The 24,031-nt window shown below is 43.2% G+C and overlaps 1 protein-coding gene across 4 annotated transcripts in view; it reads left to right on the top strand.

Moving 5' to 3' along the window:
• Positions 1–24,031, top strand: part of BRF1 (BRF1 RNA polymerase III transcription initiation factor subunit) — a 175,639-nt gene that overhangs the window by 95,020 nt on the left and 56,588 nt on the right. For all 4 annotated transcript variants that reach the window (XM_055715148.1, XM_014278464.3, XM_055715149.1 and 1 more), the window contains 4 exons: positions 3,596–3,722; positions 5,272–5,311; positions 5,401–5,493; positions 6,162–6,440. In XM_055715148.1, coding sequence (XP_055571123.1) covers positions 3,596–3,722; positions 5,272–5,311; positions 5,401–5,493; positions 6,162–6,440 — 539 coding nt within the window. The remainder of the gene's footprint in view (positions 1–3,595; positions 3,723–5,271; positions 5,312–5,400; positions 5,494–6,161; positions 6,441–24,031) is intronic.

Raw genomic sequence — 24,031 nt, 5'->3', positions numbered from 1 at the left:
CTGTGCACGGGAGTCTTTTTTTTTCCTTGGCTGTAGGTTGGATTCATAACTCTCCACTGGACAGTCCCCCTGAAGCAAAACAAAGTAAAAAACCTTGCTTAAAAATGACTGACCCGTTTTCTCTTGTTGGGAGCTAAAATTAAGTGTGAATAGAATCTGTTTACTGTTTTGTGCACAGAAGTGCTTTATCAGAAGACAAGGTGTGGTTTTGTCTGTAAAGGAATGAAACAAAAGCCGTGGAAATTTTTCTTTGAAAAAAAGGGTTGGGGTTAGGAGCAGATGACACTAAGCTCTGGAAAAACTTTTCTCCCGAAGGAATTTGCTTGAAAGAGTTTGCTGTGAGAAACTGTATGAGGAGGGTTTATACTGGAAGTTGAATCCTAGCCTGGGCTGTAGTGGTTGTCTCTGCTTCGACTATAAATAGAAAATACTTGTCTGCCAAATTTCAGTTTTTAGAGCCCTTTTGAATTTGTGCCAAGGAAATAGTATCTTAATTTGTATATCTGTTTATTTTCCTCCTTCTGTGTATAACTTGAAATGGCAACTTTTATTAGATTTTTTTAGATTAACAAAAGTGCAAAATGAACTTGGGTATCATTTTAATGTGGACCTTAAAAATAACCTGTAGCTATTTTTTTTTTTTTTCATGAGGGCACTCCCTTGCCCCTGAAATTACTGTGCTTATAATTAGGGTTGCATCAGTTTTTCTTATCTGCCAAATTAATGTTACCTTGTTTCATGCGGGGTAGACTGCTGTGTGCATCAGTTTGTTGCTTTGGTGGCATGTGTCCAAAATTAAAGAAATGTTTAAAAATATGTAGACAGGATATCAGCCAATGTAAAATGTTGAGGCAGGCAAATGGTTGGCAAAGGCAGGTATTTATTTATATCGAGTGGAAGGAGGAAATGTTGAGTGAGCAGCTCACTCTCCCACAGAGATGATGCTCAAACTGTGATCCTTGGCCATCAGGGATGGTTCTTCATTTCAGGAGGAAGGCTAGAGCCCTGTGGTTAAGACTAGTGAGAAATGAAGAAATTATGTACTACTCTAAATTGGGGCTCGCTGCAGGCCTGTGCCTATGCTGTGGCTGGCGGGTGGTCAGCCTGCGCCCCGTTTGGCTTGTGTCAGGGCTGAGGAAGGGCATGGGACTGGGTGCTGGTGGCCGGCTCAAATGGTCGCACCGTGCTGTGCTGTGGGTTTGAGCTCCTTCTAGCACTGCCAGCAAACATGGCATAGCTCTGTCCTGTCCTGGCGCAGATGCACTGAAGGTCTTGGGAGAGACCCATGCTGCCATTTTAGCCGGGTGGTGGCCGGTGGCTCACCCGTGGGGCTAACACTTGTGGGTGCGGGGAGCGCCATGTGAGTCACACGACACGGTGGACAAGGAGAGGGGCAGGCAGAGCCTCCGATGTCCGCAAGGAGACGTGCATGGGGTTAGGTGCTGGAACTGAAGCATGGTCATCTTACCCCCAGCCTTGCTTCACAAGCAACTGGTTTTGCTACTGGTGTTTGCTACGTCGCTCCGCACGCCCCGAGGTGGTGTCGTTTGGCTGGGCGCTGGGTCTGGCTGCACGTCTTGGACTCGGAGCCAGTGGAATAAACAAACCAGGTGTCTTTGCCAAAGTGTATATTGGCTTTTTGCAGTGGGAGGAGAATAATACTTTAATGAGGTGAGTGTGGTTGGGAGGAAAAGTCTTCCTGAAGTGGAACTACCTGTGAATGCATGATTCATATGTGGCGAGATGGAGGACTGTAGTTTAATGGTGGTGACTGGCAAAATCCATGCTCCTAAAATAAGGCATGGGTTTGGCATGAAGTGAATCCTGAATTAAAATAATAATAACAGCAGTGCCCTAGCCAGGTTTTCCCTCTAGCCTGATAGATGAGGCTCCCTTCTGGAAGGTGGGTAATGCGCGCTGGAAGCCCGTTAGCACTGAGAAACGCTTCTAGTCTGTTAATTAAAAGCTGGGTGATGCTGCTGCCAACAGCATCCTCCTCTCCTTTCCAATTTGATCTGAAAGGGAGGAGGAGGGAGCTGGTCCCTGGTACTCTGAGGGAAGGTTTTGAGCTGTCAGTCACTCTCAAATACATGGCTAATTTGGGGCTTGGTGGAGATGCCTGAACTCCAAAAGTAAGACTAGGTTTCAGAGGCTTTCTTCTCCTCAGCAGCACTATTTTTGGCTGGCATAGCCGTGCGTGGGCTCGGTGTGCTGCTTGCTGTTGGTTTGGCATAGAGGTGCCTGGCTCTCCCTGCCATGTCACTGCAGGAGGTGCCACACGTGGCCTGTGCTCCAGGAGCAGGGTGCCTCTGGGCAAGGTGGCCTGAAGCTACGGCATGCCTGCATCCCTCTTGCCTTGCTCCTCAGTTTATAAAAAAAGAAATGCAGGTACTGATGAGGATAAAGGCCGAGAGTGTGGCCCTGTGCTCTTGGGTTTGACCCTGGAATTGGTTGGAAACTGAATTTCCGTGCTAGAGAAAATTACTTCTTCGGAGGGAGTTCTGTTGCGGTCAGAAGTAGAGGGGAAAGCCACGACTGCGTTTAGGTGGGGAGAAATGTCGAAAGGTTCAGTGCTGGGAGTACTGAATCACCCTTTTTAGTTTCCTAGCTTTGCAGATGGAAGCTGTTGTCAGCTTTGCTTCCTCTGGAAGATGGGAATATTCCAGTAAAGCAGCTGCAGACCCGTCATTGCCGTTTTCCCATGGAAAATGTTGATATTATTAAAAGGGCACTTTCTGTCAGAAAAGCGTTCTGCCAGACATTTCCTGACCTGGCTTTGTAGTTAACCTTTTGTCTCACTTTCTCCATCTGTAAAATGGATGTGCTTGTTCTCCACCACCTGTATAAAATGATGAAATTACGGCGTCGTCTCATTTAAGATTCAGCTCCTTTGAAAGGTTCAGCTGCTTTCATGGCAGATTCCCCATGGAGCTAGTCCTCTCTCTCACATAGGAAGGAACTTTTAAAACACAAACATTAAACAAATACAAAGTATGTTACTGTAAAATTATATGCATTTGCCTATTCCATCTGTGCAACGTGTAGATGATCTTTTTATTTTTCTACTGCTTTTGTGTGTCCTGGGAAGATTGCTTCTTGTCCTTCTTCCAGTCTGCTGAAGAGACGTTACTTTAACACTTGCTTTGCATAAATTAATCATGCTAACATATCAGGAATATTTTAGAGCATACTCCTAAACTATGACGGCAGACATTTTAGTTTGGGAATCTGTTTTGTTGTTGCTGTTGATAACAAAACAATGAGATGGGAGGGATGAGCTGTGTTTCCTGTCTTAGTTTTGTCAGTCTATACTTACTTGACCATAGGGGCCGTGGTATTTCTGTTCAGTCCTTGTTCATCAAAAAAAGTGTGTGTTACATTCTGTAATAAATCAAAAGCTAACTTGTGATTGAAAAGCTACTTTCTTTGCAGCAGGTGAAACAATTAGTATCACTTCAGTTTTAATGTAATCTGCATTTGAGCCAGAGTTTCTAACGATGACATGTTTATTCTGTAACTTAGCAGACTGACAAATTTTGTTACTCTTAAAGGCGTTCTTAAAGATGTTATGGTGATGTGCTATATGCTTTGGTAGGTTGACAGAGTTCGAAGATACACCAACAAGTCAGCTAACCATAGATGAGTTCATGAAGATTGACTTGGAAGAAGAATGTGATCCTCCTTCGTTTACAGCTGGTCAAAAAAAATTGAAGATACAGCAGGTGAATTCTGAATTGGATGCTCTCTGTATTTCTCTCCTCCCTCTGTATATTCCTTTTTGAATCAGTTAATACTAAATCCTGACTGACCAGCCTTTGATAAGGTTTAGTTACATTTAATTTGAGGTTCTTAAGAGAAGGGTGAGCATTAATGCATATATAATGATATACACAGTGCATTAACTAAAGGATATTTTTTGTTTTACTGGCAAAGGGATAGCTTCCCATTTAAAAAAATAATTATATATATATAAGTTTTTTTCCTGTATCATTTTTGCTCACTCCTCCAGAGAGATGTGCTCTTCCAGATATGTAGCTTCAAATGTAGCTTTAAACGTTCCCTGATGAGGGATCGAAGTACGTCTACTGTTGTAGCCAGCCACTGCAGAAAGAACAGAGCCACTGCTTTTGTTAGTGCAGATCAGGATGTCTGGGTAGTGGAGTAAACAAGCACCACCTGAGCTTCCGTGTTTTTCAGGCTACCAGGGTTTGGTGCGTAGCCACGACTGCTGTATTGTGGGTCAGGGTTCAGCACACTCTGCCCAGATGCTCCCCCATTTGCAAGCTGACGCAGTTGCACTGGGCACAGTTACCTCCTTCTTGCTTGCTTTCTTGCTGCATGTGTGTTTCCCTTTTTTGTGCTTTCCCTTTTACTGAAGTGTCAAATCTTTTTGTCCTTAGAAAACTGGAGGCTCTCATGTGACAGCTTAAGCTGAGCTTGTGGCATGGAGGTCTTGAGTAGCTGTCCTTATGTCTGCACTTCCCTTTTGTGTGCTGCGTGCAGTCTTCCACCCTGGTTAGCAAGAACCAGGGTTGCAAAGGTGTAAGCTTTGTTACTGGATCAGAAACGGTGCGCTGTTTTTAAGGTGATACCCATGGTCAGGAGAAGTGCCATTACATATAACTTTTGTTTAAACACATATGAAAACAATAAGCCAATTACTTCAATGAGACTGCAGGTTTTGTTGTGTGGTACAACACCTGCTTCCGCAGAGATTAGTTCTCATGTGGCTTCATTTCTTTACAAAGCATGAACTGAAGCTGGTACCAGCAGAGAACGTTTTACTACTGTCACAGCCAATTCTTACATTATTAGTTTTTCAGGGAGTTTCATTTAAAGGTCTGTAGGCGTGTTTATGATGTTCTCAAGAGCCTGCCAGGTGCTGTAAGTCAGTGGGCTTCACTCTGCCATCGCCTGTGTGCTATGTCTGGGCTGGGCACTGCAATTCCAGCACTGTCCTTGCACTTCTTTGCGTCTACAGGGACAGTCAGAGAGTTTGACTGCTGAGGAAAGGGGCCTTTTATTTGCAGCTTGCCAGAGTGAAGGTTCCTTTTGAAATACAGAAATAGGTGGGACATTTGAAATTGGTCAGTATTTTGAAACTTGTCTGTCTGACCTGTCTGACACTGCAAAGTAATTTGGGTTGGGTTTTAAACTTGCTTTTTGCTTTTAAAATACCCTATCATTCTCTGTCTCTATATACAGTTCACAAACAGTAGAAAGTTGTGGGTTTTTTTTAGTAATTTCACATATATTTTATTTTTGTTTCAGCTTGAGAAGGCATTATCAAAAAAGCTGGAGGATTTTGAAGGTATAAGTTGTGTTTAGTGTAACATATCACTCATTTGTTCAAAATTACATCAATGATTGCTGAGTTTTATTTTTATTTCAACACCACAGGTGAAATATCGAGCTATCAAGATGAAATAGAGATTGAATTAGAAAACAGTAGACCAAAAGCAAAAGGCGTCTTTGCAAATTTCACTAAAGATGGTAAGTCTATAAAGTCTTGTGACCACTTAAATAGTAACAGGTTCAGATCCTGCAGGCAGTCTTAAGTGTATAAACTTTATTGTGATAAACATGATCATGTATATGGTCTCTATTGGGTTGGAGTTCTCTCTGCCAATTAGTTGGTTCATATATCAGTCTTCAAAACAGCTGCATTGTTCATTAATGATTTCAGTTGTTCTTCTTTCCTGGTGCCTTATAAGCTTGGCACTGGCACATAAGAATGTTCCTTTTCATCTCTGAAAGTGCAGTGGACCAGTATCTAGACCCTTCTGTCACCAAATCCCACAGCTGACTTGGTGATGTGAAAGGGCCTTGCCTGTGTTGAAATGGCTATTTTTGATTTGTAGTTCTACCAGTAAGTAGCTGGCTTCTCTTACAGAGCCATTTTACTTGCCATAATTCGATAACACAATACTTCTATTTTAAATCATGACTGTATTCACAAGAATATGTTTTATTAGCCGAGGTAATGAATTGGAAGAGCATCTAAAAACTCCATGTATTCATATATTGTAATAAAATAATGTATATTTCTTCTACAGATTTTCTCTAAAAGTTTTTATTCTTTTAAGTCAGCATCTCTCTATTTATTAAGTTTCTGTAACGGATGGTATGCAGTGGCTGATTGGGTTTTTTCCCCTTTACAGATTCTATAGAAGATAATACCTCTAGCATATTTGGAGAGGAGGAGGCAGAAGATGAGGAACTGGAAGCAGCTGCTAATCACTTAAACAAGGACTTTTATAATGAACTTCATGAGAAGGATAGAGGGAAAAAAAATGAAGATGAGGAATACAAAAATGGAAAGGAAGCTCTTGTAAGACCACCCGCATTGGAATCCTTGCTTGGCCCACTCCCCACTGCAGCTAGTCTTGGCATAACAGAGTCCATAAAAGAGTGCATATCCACTAAGGACCGAGAGCCTGGTGAGTAGGAGATCGGTTCAGCTCAGGGTGGAAACTGGACACATGCAGACAGTTGTGGGTTTGTTGTGTAATTTGCATGTATCCTGGCGGTTAGCAATTCCATCAATCACTGTAACATCGATGTACAGGAGCTGTGAGATTGGGTGGGACCAGTGGTCTTGGTTGTTGATGTTGGTCATTGGCATCTGCTCCTCAGGAAGCAGCAGGAAAATCTGGAGTGCCTAATTATTTTCTGCAGCCTGAGAATGTGTATCTCTTAGTCAAATAGATTTGCAGTCGTATGATAGCTAATGGGCATATTTCAAGCCATGGAGTCTCAATTTGGAAGTTGGAGGAAGCAGATTCCTGTAAATATGACTGGAAATTAAAACCCAAGTATGAGAATTTTAGATCAAGGCAGAGTTTCTCAGGAGACATTTTACTGGAGTCAAACATGATGCAGTCTGTCTCTCTGATTGAGAATCTTTGCAAATGGCAAATACTTAAAATGTTTGTAAGAGGAGATAACCGGTTGTATGCTTTTTTCTTTGATATGAACTTTGATGTGTAGCGTGGTGGTTTTGCTCCATTTTTCTTAAAACCCCCAGATCGATCTGCATTATAAAGCTCTGTATAGTACAGTGGGAGCGGGACTGATCAACTAAGGAAGCCAGTTTTGCCATAACCATTAAAGCAGACAGTACTGCAAACAGCCAGGCACCCAGGCAGGTTTGTTTGCTTTTTCTTATGTGTGCTTGAGGTTTATGGAGATGGCATTTTTAAAAATTCCTTTTGCATCTTAATGACTACGAGAACAGAACATATCTAAAGGCCATTTTATTCTTTTCTTTATCACAGTTAATTTTTCCATCATAAGACATACCTGTCCAAATCTGTTTTGTCAGCTTACCTGGGGGTCGACACAGCAGAACATTTTGTTATCCAAACTGTTCTGATGCTAATTTCTGTTCAGCATCAACTACTTACAATAAGATACTCCCTGCCTCAATAGATGAACTGAATGCATTCAGATGCTTATTATGTTAGTGTTCACCTTCCAGAAATGTGGCAGGATGATTGCATGTTTATATTCTATACAAACGAAATCATATAGAAACAGTTGAGTGGATTTCGTTTTGTTTTAATTACAATTAAGAAAATGGATGGCTCGTGGCTTGTCTTTCTGCTGGAAATCAGCAGTTCATGTTGAAGAGTTGTCGGTAATGGCTAGAAGCTGTTGTTGTCTGGCTAGCCAGTGACCTGCAAAAATGAGTTTCCAGTGATGGACGTTTCTCAGCTGGCATTGCTATTGACCATTTTAATGGACAGGCTGAGGACTGAGGTGAAGGATGAAGCTTAGCTGGTATAGCCAGGTATGTTCCTCTGAGTCAGGCTTCAAGCAGGTGGGCAGGACAGTGCATGGCTGCTCATGCTATGGCTTGTCTGCATTTGCTGTTTGTTTTCTTTCAAAAGTGGAAGATGTGCCAAATGAGCTGAATTTCAAAACCAAATGGGTTTCAGTATGTTCATTCTCTTTTAATGCATCTGAGAAATCATTGTGGGTGTTTGAACAAGTACTTTTCATAACATGTTCTGAAGCTTATATGCAGAATTACTGTTTTGTTTTTATTTTTATTATAGATCCTGCCTGAAACTTTTTTTTTTCCAGCGACTCTGCTAATTTATTTTAATAATTTTAAAGTTTCATGTTAAGTCAGATTCATTTTGGTTGTGTCTGTGCTGCAGGATGGTTTTGCTGGGGTGCAGTTTCCAGTCTCCAAGCCCTTGCCACATGGTGCCTGTGTGGTGTGGCTGCATCAGGGTGTGCGTGTGCATCATCTCCCTGAGAACCTTGTTTCCTTTGGGAGGTCATCGGGGTTCAGGAGCAGTAACAGAGCCTTGATGTGTTTTGGATGATTGAGAGCCAGGTCTAGCAGACAAGCTGGGAAGTACACCTGGCTTACAGCTGGAATGTCGTTATGCAGATTAGAGAAAACCTCTTGTTAAGATGCCTCCCGTTGGTCACCTGCACATCTTAGCTCTGAACCTCAATGAAACTGGTGTAGATGTTTCTGTCACCTCAGGCAATGACATCTTGAGTTCTGCCTCATAGCTCTGGGAAATCTAGGAAAGGCTTGTACCTGGAAGTAGTATCTTCTTCTATCAAGCCAACTGGTATAGTTCTAAAAATTAGACAATTTCCAGGTTTCTGGGCCCTTCATCAAGTCTGAAAAGGAACAGCAGTTTTCAAAACTAAATACAGGATGAGAGCAGTTGCTCCGAGTTTAATTTGAATGGCATAATCATCTTGAAACAAAAGTAGTTGGTACCTGTGGAGGGAGGAGGAAAAGATCATAAAATTTCCTGCATTTATCCTGTGTATTTGAATTCGGTTTAGTGCAATTTATACTGTGACTCTCAGCTGGCTGTAGACTTGTTGTGGTATTTCATGTTCCAACACCTACGTCCATTGGAGAAGGAAGAGAGTCATTGTAACATCACACCCTTAAGGTGACGCTTTGGTCCTTCTCCACAGCTGTGTAAGTCATGAACCAGGAACCTTTCCCTTCCCTCAGCCCTCTGCAACCCTGACTCATCTTCTGCTGTGCGGACCATCTGGCTCAGGTTAGGCTGGAGACCTTGGTCAGAATGATTTTTATCTCCTGCGGGGCTCCACGTGTTGTTGGATGGGTATATTACGTCCAGTCACTGCAGTGGCTGGAAACAGCGTGCCCGGTGCAGTGTGGTGAGGATTCCCTGCAGACCCTCACAGTGATAACACTGCGTGGTTGGGCAGGTGGCTATTAAATAGGAGCTCAGCAAGCAGGTGCAGTATGCGCAGTGTTTGGCCTCCCTAAATGCAGGGTATCTCCTCTCCTTGCTGTAATGATCTCTCTTCCTCAAAAAACACTCTGCTGTAGGTACCTTCTACAAAGTCTTTTCATTTGGCTTTTGCATGTGGTAATTCAGTTTATAATTGCCTACATCAGCTGTTTTGGGAAATCTTCCACCTTTGTGCCACAGCGGCTGCAGCAACAGCAGAAGGTTTCTTGCAAACTGCTTATGCAGGTAAGGCTTAGGTGCAGAGCCCAGGTATTAAGAAAAATTTAGTGTATTTTTTCTCCACTTACATTTGATATTTGAGCAGTGTGAGCTTGTCTATATGAATGTTTTATGGAAAACATAGTATTTTAGCAAATTTGCATTACAAAGACAGCATGTGAGGTATCGGGTTAATGAGTCTGAGGCAGTAAAGTGCTTAGAATAAACACTACATTTGACTGGTTTTTTCCTACAAAGTGTATTAATTTGCAGAGACATTTAAGTTTGAGTCTTTGCAAACTGCTTCTTTCTTATTCTCATGATAGAAGCGCTTTATAATGAGATCTCCATTTCAGAGTTGGACATTGGGTACATCAGTCTGTCCATTTTCCTGGCCATGCAGCATCCCAGCACCCTCTCGATGCTCTACATGCTTTTCCTGATTCTGCAGTTCCTCAAAACAGGGCACTGTTTCCTTTAGGAGACTGCCATGGTCAAATACCATGGTCTTTGTTCTCAAGAAATAACATTCTTTGCTGTAAAATTTCCCTTTGCAATTTATTTTTATGTCCCTTTTGTACTGCTTCAGATAATTTATCATCTTTCTTGGTGTTTATGTCCTGGTGTTTGCTGGCTGTCATCCTGTCCTTCCCGTGTCATGCTGCTAGGCTGTACAGTGCCAGTTCATCTGTTCTTGCCACAGAAAGCAAAAGTCATAAATTTAGTTTTGGCCAGGGCTAAAAGTGAGCAAGGTCTGATAATAACAGAGATAAAGGTAAAATACAGGGTGTAAGTTACCAACTAACTTTATATAACTTCCCCTTCACAATCTAGGTAGTGTTTGAGACCTGGTTTAGTTTCTGTTTTGAATCAAAATTCACATACAGTCATTAAGAGCAGTGGTTTCAAATAATGTATGAGGTGGGTGGTAACACGCTCCTGCATGTCCTCATGAAAGTGAGCGGCTTTTGAAGTGAGAAATCACTGTGCCTGTAGCATCTTGTGCTTGGTTAGGTACCCAGCTAACTGCATTCGCTGCTAATTTCACAAAGAATATATGAGAAAGGTTTTGTGCTTGTTCAGAATTTGTAGTTTGCTCATTTATTCCTCCTTGTATTTATTCCCCCTCGTATTTATGCCTCCGTTACTGCTGCCAGCATAATCTGGCATGGGCTGAGGTTGAAAGATGTTGCCATTGATTTCTGTGGGTGTTAAAGACCCTGTGCAGACAATGTTCATTGATTGAATAGTTGTCCCTGTGTACAAATACTTTTCAACTTCTTACTTAAGGAGGCTGTGAAAAGTGGCTAAAGATGAAGTTATATGAGATAGGGATGGGCTCATCCCTCATGGTCCTACCCTTCTCCTCCAGCTTTCATCCCCTGCAGGCAGCTGCCACCTTCCATTTCATACTGGCCTTGGGGCTTCCCTGCACCCTCTGTGAGCAAACTCAGCTCCCTCACCCAACGAGGACAGATGCAAGTGCGTATGATCCCTCTTTGTTTCTGGCAGCGGCAGGCGACCAGTGCCAGCAGCACTGTGTGCGGGGAGGTTTGCAGAAAAATGACATTTCTAACAGGGTCTGAGCTGCTGTGGAAGGATCCTTAAGGGCTGGCAGGCTGAAAGCAGTTGGAGACTGACTGTTGGTGGCTGTATGGGCCAGGGAGAGTTGTTTGCCCTGCCTGGGATCCCAGCTGAAATTGTGGGGTGGTGGGGGAAGGCTCACTGCTGCCACCGCTGCTGCCCCATCAACAGGTGGGTGTTGACCCCTTTGTGTACTGGCTGCTTCTTCTAGCATCCTCCTTGCTTCCTCAGATTTTGTCTGAGTACATCAGTATGAATATCTATAATTGTATACGTGCATATAAAAGTATACAAAAAGATATAATCAGTAATTAGAGAGAACATTATGAAGCCCTATTAAATCATAATTACTGCATACATGAGCAACAGAGCTGCTGAGTTTAGCGCTATTTGTGTTACATATGCAAAGTACTCTTGGTCATCAGTGCAAGCATGCATGGCCCCATCCTGGTTGCTCTTCTGGCTCTGGATTCAACACTGCAGTGGTTTTAAGCCCCACCTGTGGAAATGGGCAGTGTGCGTGACCTGCTTGGTGCCATCGTCCTTGTGTGATGCCTTCAAAGCACTTTGAAGGTTTGATCTTTGTGTGCCATTTTGCTCATTGGAAAGTATTTGCTGTGGCAGGACGGACTCTTTCCCAATGTTGAGATCTAAGCAATAAAAACCGTGGTGCAAGCTGGTCTTTCTCATCTAGCCTCTATATGCCTGTGTTTGGCAGTCTTGATAGACTGTATCCCTGATTGAGCCTTCATTATGCTGTTAATGAGATGTGAAGAGCTTGCTGCAGCCAGCATGGTAATAGGAGACCACCAGCTGCTTTGAATGCATTTTTTTGATACCTGAAATCTTGGGTATGAATTACAGATGACGTGATTTTCTTCCTTGACTATGCGTGTCACTCACACACAAGTATTGCATGTGCATGTGTTACTCCAAAATCTGTGTATACGTTTTTTTGCAGGATCTTTGCATTTCATTAGAGGATAGGAATGCTATAAATTTGTTCCATATTCATGCTGTGAGTAACTAGGAAGGTTAAGGGATGAAAACTAATCATACAGTTTGGCTGAAAGATTTCCGAACATATCTAGAGAGGAGTTTTGGAGAGAAACCTGCAGTTTGTTAGAGCCATCAGGGAGATAAATTTGAGTGAAAGCATAAGGTGAATCATGTGAATACAGTTTTAGCACATTTGTGGATGTTACAGGATTTTTCCAAAGGATTGATTTATCAATACAGACACTCCTTACAGGAAAATGTGTGTCGTTTTTTCAGAAGTCTTGGTCAAGAAGAACTGCCCGAGAGTAATGGGTGCTGTGGTCAGAAGAAGGTACTGGAGGATGGGGTTCAGGTTCCTGAGCTGAACGGAGCAGACCTGTCTCTTAAACCTCACTTGGCCATGTCCCCTGTGAATGAATTCCCTTAGCCCCTGGCTGACCAGGCTGGCTGTCCTGTTACCCTGACTGTTTCAGGGCAGGAAGTCTTTATGCCCTTCTCCTCCTCCTCCTCCTTATTTTTCTTTTTTTTTTTTATTTTATTTTTTATTTCATAAAATTCTGGTCTGGAATGGGCAATGTTTTAAAATCTTGAAAGCTTTTCCAGGCTTGCTTTTTTTTTTTTTTTTTTTTTTTTTCTTCTTTTTTTTTTTCCTGACTCCTGCCTCATCCTGACTGCTAAGTGGGCAGTGGGCAATGTGTCTTTTCTGTCTTGAATTCCTCTAATAAAAGCATGACAGAAAATCAGCTTTATTTTCAATTTGAGTAGCGTAAAAGCCTTACATTGCTCTTTGATGAGGCTAACCAGCCGCTTAAAGCCTTATCCTTCCCTTGCCTGAAGAAAAAAAAGGCAGAAAGCCGCTTTCTCCTCTCTTGCTGCTTCAGCTGGCTGCAGGCTCTTTGGAGAAGGAGGTGGCAGCAAGGCTGTGTCTCCAGTTCAGAGATGTGTGGCTGGGAGAAGAGGTTGAACATGCTGGACAGGGGCTCTGGTGCATCATTCTGTGTGCTGATATTTGACGTGTGTGCTGCTACATCGATACTGCTTTTTAATGGAGCAAGGAGAAGCAGTCAACCCCAGCGGGTTTTTATACGTTGATTTCCCTTGCAGTGAGGGGAAGTCCAGGTCTGCTGTCATCTGCTCTTCCTAGGTTTAGGCTTAAGGAGGTAGAAATGTCCTGGAGCACAGAGTTGGGCAAGCAGGGATAAGAGGAGAAAGCTCAGCTGGGCCTTTAGCAATGGTCCTTTTCCCATACCTAAGCAGCAGAATTATGAACAGTTGCTCCCCAAATACTAAGGGAGGGTTGTGTTCTGTGGTTGACTTGGATGCCTCAGCATTTGTAGGTGCCAGTCTAAGGTTTTCCTTCTCTTAGGGCTCCTTTTCAAGGTTTTCTCCTCTCTGCACTCCTTAGCATCCAAAAAGATGCTGGTTCTCTGTGTGGGAGATGCTTTCAGGAGCATTTATAATTGCTCCTGCCTTTCTGGGGGCTGATTCTTAAGGAACCTGTGGAAATGCAACCATCTGAGAGATCACTGCCCTGCTGCTCCTAAATCTTGTTTGAAATAGGCTGCGGATTAAAACGAGGCTTGGGAAGGTGGTGATGGGGGGTTTCAATGCAGACACCTGCAGGCACACAGGAAACCTGGCTAAAAAAGCTGAATAACCCCCTACTAGTATGAGAGTTATATGATACTTCCTTTTCTGCACCTGCCAGAATTTGAGCTCATTAATGCTCACGGTTATTTGGTTAGGTGGCCAGTTTGCAGAAGAAATGGCCATTCCTGCCCTGCCCTTCTGCCAAAAAGAAATAAAAAGGCTTTCACAAAATAACTCTACTGAAAACTAAAATTGTTCATCAGAGAGTTGCAGAAAGTGAAATGTGTGAAAGCTATGGAGAGGATGTGAAATTTGCATGGAAAGCCAACCGCTCAGGAGGATGTTATTTGAGCAATTCATCACGGTATCTGAAATGTCAGGAGTGGAGGCCTGGGTTCAGTTCAGGGAGTCTTCATGGTCTCAGTTGTTATTGAGAATAAAGAGTTATTAACCTAGGTCAAGGAGCCGCAAAATGTGCCCTTGGAAGAAGGAAATACAGTGCAGAGAGATTTGCAAGGCTTAGCTACTTTGGGTTTAATATGATGGGTAATAAATCCGTGCGCAGTGCTTTGGTGGATCCTGACCACTTCGCGTTTGTCTTGCATCTTCTGAAAAAGCTAAAATAATCCTCCATTTAGTACTTTATTTTCTTGTGGTGCAGGTTCAGCTGGTAAAGGCAATACCTGCAAACTGAAAATCCACCGAATTAATGCTTTAAATGGAGTGCTGTTTTGGCAAGGTTTTAATATTTTTTTTTGTAGCAGTTTGTTGTTTTTCTTTTGTTTGGTAGCTTTGACTTTAGTTTGGAAAATTAATTCCTATATCCTCTTAAGGATTAACTTCATCACACCCCTACACACTTCATCTGTTTTGTTTGTTGGTCTGAAATCCATGGGACTGTCGTAGTAGTCAAGATGCATGGGCTGGGCTGCGACTTGCATAGACGACCCTTGTAATTAGGGATTTCAGATACGGCACTACAGACTGTTAATGAAAACAGTCATGAGTTTAGCCTTGTATAATTGCAGTTTGACATTTTTGGTTTGCTAAATGCTTTCATAACTAAAATGGATGTATTATCCAGTAGACGAATAGTATTAATGTTGACATTGTTGGCAATTAAAAACAATTTTGGAAACTGAATTACTACTCCTGATTGCTTTTGAAATAATTTGTTTTTCGATGTTACTTTAGGGTTGGTTCATTTATTAGGTCTTTTTTCTTGTGTGACAATGAGATAATTGCTATGTATTTTTTATCCTGTAAGCAATTATAATCAAAGCAGCCAAATATAGAGTCTGCTTTGGCCTGGAATCAGAGTGACCTGTCAACATGAGGCTACTGTAGTCTTCAGCTTTTCAATTAATTTTTTTTTTTCATATGCACTCACCAGACTGCATTCAGCAGGGCTGTAAAAATGGCTTTTAGGTTTTTAAGTGTTAACATTAATTACAGTGGTGCAAAGCTGTAGAAACTGGCAGGTATTAACAATTTTGTGTTGGTTGTTAATTACAAAAATCGTGATCTTTTATCTAAGATTGTGTGGACTGTGTTGTGTCAGTGTCCGAAGTGGTTGGAGGAGGAGTTGCTGGCAGGCTGCGTGGGGAGGGGAAGGTGCAAACTAGGGGGAAATAGCAAAGAGTTGACCCTAGGGATTTTTTTGCAACCAAGTTTTGCTAAAAGGAAACAGAAGAAACTTACTTTTTGGTTTTTGGTTTTGAGGGTTTTTTTGTGTCAGCAGTTTAAGTTAAGGCTCACTTTCATATCAAAATGTATATGTGCACGTAAGGTTGTAGAAGTTGTTCTCTCTGACGAAAGACCTGGACGTTTACAACTGTGTTCCAGAAATAAGGAAAGGAACATGAAATGAGAGAGGGTAAATAATGCTGTTAAGGAGTACCTGGGAAGAAATTCAGAGCAAGAAACAAGGCTCTTGAGATAGGTATAAATGTAGAAGCCAGAAGTAAACAGTGGTACAACGGGTGGAAGGATACCATTTTCCAGCAAATTCACTACTTAAATGCCATGTTTGATTTACTTATGGTGGAGAAGCCACCGTGTGCTCACAGATGGGAAGGAAGTAAAACAGTACTCTGACCAAATCGTTAACACATAGAAGAACAAGGCAAACAACTGATTTTGGAAGTTACACTTAATGGTCCTTACTAATTTCCTCCTAAAGGTAAAAAAATGCAAATCCACATTACCACAGAGGTCATGTATTGAAATACTGTGTCACTGGTGGTGGTGGTGGTGTATTCTGGCAGTGTTTTTCCTTAAATAAAACATACTCCAGTGAGAAGTTGCTATTCCATAAAGTCTGTCCTTGCACTTCAAGCCAGTTTTTTGCACTTAGTAGGAGTACTGCTTTCCGTGCTACTGCTGTGTCTCACAGCTCTGTAGCTGCTGCAGAACTAATGTGAAGCTCCTGTGCTAAGTTCTTCCCTGAGAGCAAAGATAAAATTCCAGGTTTATACCACACTGCTTGAATTTGGCCTCCAGTTTTAATGCAGAGCAGGTGTGTCAGGATGTGATGTTGTGGGTGCTGTTGGTTGGGGTTAAGAAGTGCCTTGCCTTACTGGCTCGTCCCCCTCTTATCTGCTGGGTTTAGTGCACATGTAACTCCCTTACCTCGGTCAATCAAAAATGTCACAGGCTTGTGCAGCCGTTTTTAATAACAGGGTCATTTTGACAGACATGTGTTAGGGAATGCTGCCTTGGTGGGTACCAAGGAGGGAGGGAGGCAGCACCCGCTGCGGAGGGAAAGGCACAGGGCTGACACTGGGGGCAGAAACCAGTTCCCCCAGTTCCGCTAGGGTTGGAGGAACACTTTGGACCATGTCTTTGCGGCAGCAAAGAACATGTATTTGGGGGGCTGAGAGTGACATTCGTGCTTGCACTGAGGTATCAGTGCTGGAAAGGTTTTACATTCCATCAGTGAACTGGCATGGGCAATTTTGGATATGTTGTTGCCCAAGATAATTTTATATGCAGGGTTTTTGTAGAGAGAGTAAGGTTGATGCTTGAAGTTCAGCTCCAGAAATGCAGCACTCAGAACTCTGGGAGCAATGAAGAAGTCTGATTTAATAAGGTGGGGAGGGAATTCAAAAAGGCATGCTGAATTCTCACCTGAAAAAGCCTTCTTTTATATTTAAAGTTTATTGCTTTATCTTGACATTCAGGAAGCATGCATGAAACTTTCTTGCCTTTGAAAGCTTGATAGAAACTCTTGAAGTACTTTGACTGAAACAGAAAATTTAATAGTGAGGTATTTTGAACATGGAACGATGTTTGTGGGCAAGTAATTTAAACAGGTACTAATATGAAACGGTGTTGTACTTGAAAGGCTACAATCGGTGTACACACACAAACTGGGTAGAATATCACTGGGAGCAATAAAATCTAGGGATTCTTCGTACTGCTTTCATTGCAAACAATTTTTATGGTATGGCGGTTGAAATGCAGAGAGCTGGCACATCGCTAGATTGATAATTCCTCCTGCTACTTACAACTTATTCTCAGTACAGATGTCCCCAATTCTTTCTTTCTATCACATTAAAGTTTCTTGTCTGCTTCAATTTCGTGCCTGGCTCAAACCTTTTTTGAAATTGTCCCTCCAACATATTTTTTCTCTCTTTAAAAGTTTATATCAGATAAAATCTAACTGCTGTTCTTTTATCCTAAGGTTTACGCTTCAACTTTTAATAAGCTCGTTTTAAAGAACAGTCTTCCTTGAGAGAGCACTTGGCTGATCCATCAATAATTATATAGTAATAAAGCAACTGTGTAAAAATGGCACCTACATGCCGAACAGATTGGTTTGCAGAGCCGCTGACAAAGATTAATGTTTATTACAGTTTACTGCTTTTGGTTCTGCAGATGCAATATAGCTATTTTCTTTGTGGTATAAGCATCATGAAAAGTAATTTCCAATTGTGGAATGTTTATGATAATAAGGATGTATAACTAGGGAGAGCCCAGACTGACTTTCAAATACCAGCATGAGTTTGCAATGCTGCTAATTTAGAAAAAAAAATAAGCAAAGAATATTTTTTGTTTTATTTCTCTGCTTAACAGATTTTTTAAGCAGTCGCTGGGACAGAACACACAGGGAACCCTACAGTGTCATGTAGTTACTCTTCTGAATTAATTGCTATTATATTAATTGCTGAATCCCCATATTTGGCAAGCTTCCTCATTCTCCTTGCTGCATCCAAAGATTTCTACTTTTAATTTTACTGCGATATGGAGGAAAATGTAGTGTCTATAAAGAACACGGAAGTCTGAGATTGTTGTTGTTTCCTTCCTTTTTTTTTCTAAGTGCCAGTACAATTAAGGCTGTGATTTACATGGGTTTGGATTGTTCAAATCTGTCCTTTTCTTTTGGGTCAAATGTGGAATAATGTAGTCGGTAAGTTTGTATGGCCGGTAGATGTGTAGTCCTTTTGGTCAGTTAAGCTGATTGCTTGCAGTGATGAAATCGTCTCTTGGTAGCAGCTGAGAAACACCTTGAGAATTAAACTTTTGTGGATGCAGATGTTGGGATTCCTGCCTCTGCAGCCTCCGGCACGGCTTCCTGGTACCCCTTCACTGGATTTCCCCGGGGTGATGCTGGTGGGTATGGATGCCTGGGCACTGTCAGTCGTGTCCTAGCTATAAGGTGCTTTCCTTGACTTGTAAACCTCTTCTGGGCAAAGGCCAAGAGTCACGGGTTCTCTGCTGTTGCTGCCAGTAATAGCAACTTGGCCTCATCCTGGGTGTGTTACACCCAGTTCAGAGTGAGGAGTGCAGTCGGTCCTGCTCCCAAAAGACCCTCGAGTGGCATAGCTCCAGCCTCATCCCCTTGGTCCCTGGGGGCGGTGGCAGAGCTGAGGTCAACGTGCCTGGTTTGGCTCAGCAGGAGGTGAGGATCTGTTCCTCAGACCAGTTTGCTGCCACAGCCCTCAAGTCTTCGTGGCAACTTCTGGCTACATCAGCAAACGCTTTCAACCCAGATCATTCATTTCAGTTGGCACTTATTGGCGGTAATGTTCCTTTGCTTGGCTTCATTTTAGCATTTAAAGGTTTTTATGTTGTTTTTGACGGGATGAAGGGAATTAACATGGGAGTGCTTTGTCTGGACTTAAGTATTCTCTGCTTTATCTTGCTAGTAAGATTCAAAATCTTATTCTTCCAGCAGACAGGGCTTTTGTCTGTGCACCTTGCTAGCTCTTCTCTCATCAGTCCCTTCTGTCAGCCCATTATCCTGGGCTTATTTTACTGCACAGTTAATGATGCTTAAGTCTGCTCTGGAAAGAGTTTGACTAGTTAAAACTAACATAAAGTACAATACATCCCAGTCTTATCTAAAGAAGTAAAAGAAATAAAAAAATAAAATATAAATAAACGTCTGTTCCATAGGAAAGGACAGTAGGCCTGAATTTGAAATGATGGTCTGGTGGTGCACTCGGTCCCACTGTCCCTGTTGCTGACAAAGACATTGAACAGTGCCGGTCCTAGTAGTGACCCCTGAGGAATGCCACTCGTCACTGGTCTCCACTTGGACATTGAACTGCTCTTTGATTGTGACCATCCAAGTAATTCCTTACCCACCTAGGGCTCCATCTGTCAAATCTGTGTCTCAACAGTTTAGACACAGGGATTTTATGTGGGACAGTACAAATGCTGTGCACAAGTCCAGGTAGATGATATCAGTTGCTCTTTCCTTATCCATCAGCGCTGTCATAGAAGGTCACTGAATATGTCAGGCATGATTTGCCCTTAGTGAAGCCACGTCGGCTGTCACCAGTCACCTCCTTATTTTCCATGTGCCTTAGCATAGTTTCCAGAAGGATCTGCTCCATGATCATGCCAGGCACGGAGGTGAGACTGACCGGCCTGTAGTTCCCCGGGTCTTCCTTTTTTTCCCTTTTTAAAAATGGGTGTTATGTTTCCTTTTTTCCAGTTGTTGAGAACTTCACTGGACTACTGTGACTTTGCAAGTTATGATGGATAGTAGGTTAGCCACTCTGTCCACCAGTTCCCTCAAAATCCACAAATGCTTCTCATCAGGTTCCATGGACTTGTGTATCTTCAGGTTCCTTAGATGGTCTTGAACCTGGTCCTCTCCTACAGTGGATGGTTCTTCATTCTCCCTGTCCCTCCCTGCCTTTACCTTCTGTGACTTGCGTGGTGTGGCTGGAGAACTTGGCAGTGAAATCTGAGGCAAAAAAGTTATTCAGTACCTCAGCCTTCTCCATATCCCGGGTAACCAGTTCTCCTGTTTCTTTCTGGAGAGGGCTCACATTTTGATGTACCTATATGTACCTGATGTACCTAGCCTTCCTTTGATCACTGATGTACCTATAGAAGCTTTTCTTGCTGCCCTTGATGTCCCTGGCCAGATTTAATTCTGTCAAAGCTTTAGTTTTCCCAGCCTGATCCCTGGCTGCTCGGACAATGTCTCTGTATTCCTCCCAGGCTGCCTGTCCTTGCTTCCACCCTTGTAGGCTTCCTTTTAGTGTCTGAGTCTGTCCAGGAGCTCCTTGTTCATCTATGCAGCCTCCTGGCCCTTTTGCCTGACTCCCTCTTTGTTGGGACACATCGCTCCTGAGCTTGGAGGAGGTGATCCTTGAATATTAACCAGCTTTCTTGGGCCCCTCTTCCCTCCAGGGCTTTGTCCCATGCTACTCTACCAAGCAGATCCCTGAAGAGGCCAAAGTCTGCTCTCCTGAAGTCCAGGGCAGCGAGCTTGCTGTGCGCCCTCCTCACTGCCCTAAGGATCTTGAACTCCACCATTACACAGTCACTGCAGCCAAGGCTGCCCTTGAGCTTCACATTCCCCACCAGCCTCTCATTGTCGGCGAGAACAAGGCCCAGCGTAGCACCTCTCCTTGTTGGCTCCTCTGTCGCTTGGAGGAGGAAGTTATCACCAATGCGTTCCAGGAACCTCCTGGATTGCTGATGCCCTGCTGTCGTCCTTCCAACAGATACTGCTGTGGCTGAAGTCCCCTATGAGGACAAGGCTTGTGAACATGAGGCTGCTCCCGTCAGTGTTTAGTGGGCCTCATCCACTCGGTCTTCCTGGTCGGGTGGCCTGTAGCAGACCCCTACAATAATGTCACCTGCCCCTGCCCTCCCTTTGATCCTGACCTATAAACTCTGGTCGGATCCTCTTCCATCCCCAGGCGGAGCTCCGTGCGCTCCGGCTGGTCACTGGCACAGAGGGGAACACGCCCTGCTCGCCTCCCCTGCCTGTCCTTCCTAAAGAGCCTGTATCCTCCCATGCCAACTCTCCAGCCATGGGAGCCATCCCACCACATCTCTGTGGTGCCAATAAGATCATAGTCCTTCGGGCATGCGCATGTCTCTAACTCCTCTGGTTCGTTCCCCATGCTGCGCGCGTTTGCATCGAGGCATTGAAGCTGTGCCCCCGGTGAGGCTGGCTGAGTGGCCGGAGCGGCTGGAATTCCTTTGTGCTGCTCTTGAGGTGCTCTCCTGCTGACCTGCCATCCCTCTCCAGGCTCTGGGCATCACTTGCTGGCACTGGCATCAAATCAGAGGGATCTGTATTGCATGTAATGCTGAAGGTGTTTAAGTGAATTGGTACACAAAATGCACATCCCTCTCTCCAAATGAGCTGCGGACCATGTAGTCATGTTTCTGAGAAGTGGTGCCAAAATACAATGTGTTATGGTGAACTTAGATTAAGCTTCATGGGAAAGCATCATTACTCAGTTAATTAAAGAAGAGCAACTTTGATATTATGCCATGTGCTGTAAAATAAAATGGGTGCGTGGCAGAAAGAGCCATGAATCCTTTTAGTGTATGTGAGACTGAGACATAATGTGTGGCTTCCTTCTTGCCTCTGCAGTGCTGTGTTGAATAGAGATTGAATATATTCAAATAAAAAAATAACGACATGTAGATATGGGACCTTATCTTTTCCAGTGCTCTCTTTGAATGTTTTACCAGTCTACCTGTTTTTTGAGGTTTACTAAAAATCTTTTGAAAGTCTTTGCTTCGCTCTGCATCTAATCAACATTTAAGCAGGGTCCTTTGTGTGCCTGTAACCTGGAGAAGACTGGCAGGTTCATGAGAAACTGTAAAATCAGCAATATGTAATGTAGCTAAAATGACATATTAAATATAGTCCTGTTACTATATAAACTTTATATACAAGTCAGATGTTGAGATTATTCAGAATGACAGGTTGTACAAGCATATGGCTGGCCTTTCTGATAGCCATTAGCTTGAAAGGCCGGCTTTGAAATCAGCTCCATTATTTATAGGTGAATCATGCTGCTGGGCTTTGTCGGGAAAAGGTTATTTCTCCAGCTCCGCTGAAACCTCCTATGCACAAAAGAGCCTTTTTCCACAGTTCCTGGAGAATAAGACAATTTCTTCTCCAGGAACTTCGCCACAACTTTCTTCCCTTGGAAAGCTGTGGTGTCGGAGGGCATTCCAACGCTATAGTGATGGATCTCAGGCATATGGAGTACACATGCTAATTATGCTGTGCTTACGGTTCAGTCTATCCAAATGCCAAGGCATTGGGGCCTCGGAGTTGCTGCAGGCAAAATGTTAAAATCTTTGCCACTGTCTACTGTGCATCTGGGAAAAGGCCCGCTGTAGTCCCTAAAACATCTGGGGAGAGGAGGAGGGAATGTGCGCATGTCCTCGTGAGGAGTTTGCTGCAGTACATGTGCTGTCTTCCGCAGGACTCTGCTGCAGTTTGGCCGGATGACCAAGGGAGCTTGCACTACTGCAGCGTCACCTGGAGCCATCCTTTTATCTTCATATAGTTAGCTGTCTGAATGGATGCAACACTGCATTGGTCCCTGGGGCAATGCTCCTGTGAGATCTCTGGGTCTAGAGCAAGACAGAGAAGTACTTTACCACCTACCCATTGCTCAGCCATTAGGCATGATCAGAGGCAGAAAGATAGCACTTAATCTAACAAGAACCAGTTCAGCTGCCGTGATTTTTATGTAAAAGCGTGGTCTGTGCTGGCTGCGGCCACTTATTGCATAATGGACTGGTGCTCTTAACACAGATCTGCATTTCTGTAGCTACCAGCTTTTAAGAATTCAAACCCATGTCTCCTGTTGCAGGTTTATAAACCCCAGCTGGTGGTCCTGATCACTGCATCAGAGTCAGGATCTTACTTGTGTGATCTCTTTCTGCTCCATGCCTCTGATAGCCCTAGTGGCATCAAACACTGCCTGGTAGCTGCTCTGAATCCAGCCCCATCTGCCACTGAGGCGCTCTCCTTTGGGCCAGGTTCCCACCTAACTGCTTCATTTACAAAGGTTATGTTTTTTTCAGGGGAGTTTCTGCTCTTGCTAGTTATTCTACTATAGTAATATTAAATAATAAGAATAATAAACTTTTACCTTCTCTTCCCTCTCCCCATCTCTATAATTCTCTGCTTGCTATTTCTTGTTAGCAATAAAGGTGGGAGGAAGCTGGGTAACAAAATAAGAAATTTCTTACATGGTAATTTTCTTGCAGTTAACAGCTTCTCACCATCCAGCCTGCCTGGACAGTGCAGTAAATGTCCAGGATGTAAATTGTTTTTTTCCCCCTCTAAATAAAGACTCAGGTTTATAATTGCGTATACTATATTGTGGTGTTGTCTTAATGCTAATTGCTGAAGTATTTCTGTAGTCCAGGTGACTTCTGGTGGCTGGTGCTGAGCTCATTGCCAGATCTACCATAGACCAGCTCTGAACCTCAAAGGAGGGTGCAGAAGTCAGCCCACCTTTGCTGAGAGACAGTGAGAGTGATTAGAAGAAAACTGTAAATGGAAATTCAGCTCCTTCCTCTTTCTCGCTTCTCTGGGTGAGTTATTTTGCTAGGCTGTTCTTAACTGGCAGCAGCTCTTTGGTCCAGACCACAGTCCTGGGAGCAAGAAGAAGACTGTGTCTTTAGCAGGACAGTTGGCATAGGCCAGGCTCATGTGGCAGTAAGTCTGTGGCCTTTGGAAGCTGAGTGCCTGTCCTGGGGGTGGGGGGCTGTGGGGTGGGAGCTCAAGGGTGAGTGCGGTAACCCTGACGTTGAGGCAAGAGGTGTGTCAGAGCTCGCCTGGGCTCCTGTTTGCACTTGCTCATGACAGTTCAACCGTTTGTGCTTCTGCTAAAGGCAAATTGCTCTGATTTTTGGGCTATCATTAGAGCCAGCGGTGAATGTCCTAGGAAAATACGTTAGCTTTGCTTTTGAGTTCTGATCAGTCAAATTAACCTAAAACTGTTGTATTGCAAGTCTCCTCAAATTTTCCCTGTATCTTTGTAGCTTAAAAACTGTGTGTGTATATATGGCTGTATACATTTAAATTTTTTTCCTGGTGGGACAGAAATCGGTTCATTATTAAAAAAAAATAGAAATAAAAATAATCCAAGCAAAATTCTAGGATTTGC

The sequence above is a fragment of the Falco cherrug genome, chromosome 7 (genome assembly GCF_023634085.1).
Source record: "Falco cherrug isolate bFalChe1 chromosome 7, bFalChe1.pri, whole genome shotgun sequence".
Lineage (NCBI taxonomy): Eukaryota > Metazoa > Chordata > Aves > Falconiformes > Falconidae > Falco > Falco cherrug.
This window is presented reverse-complemented; position numbering and strand designations above follow the sequence as displayed.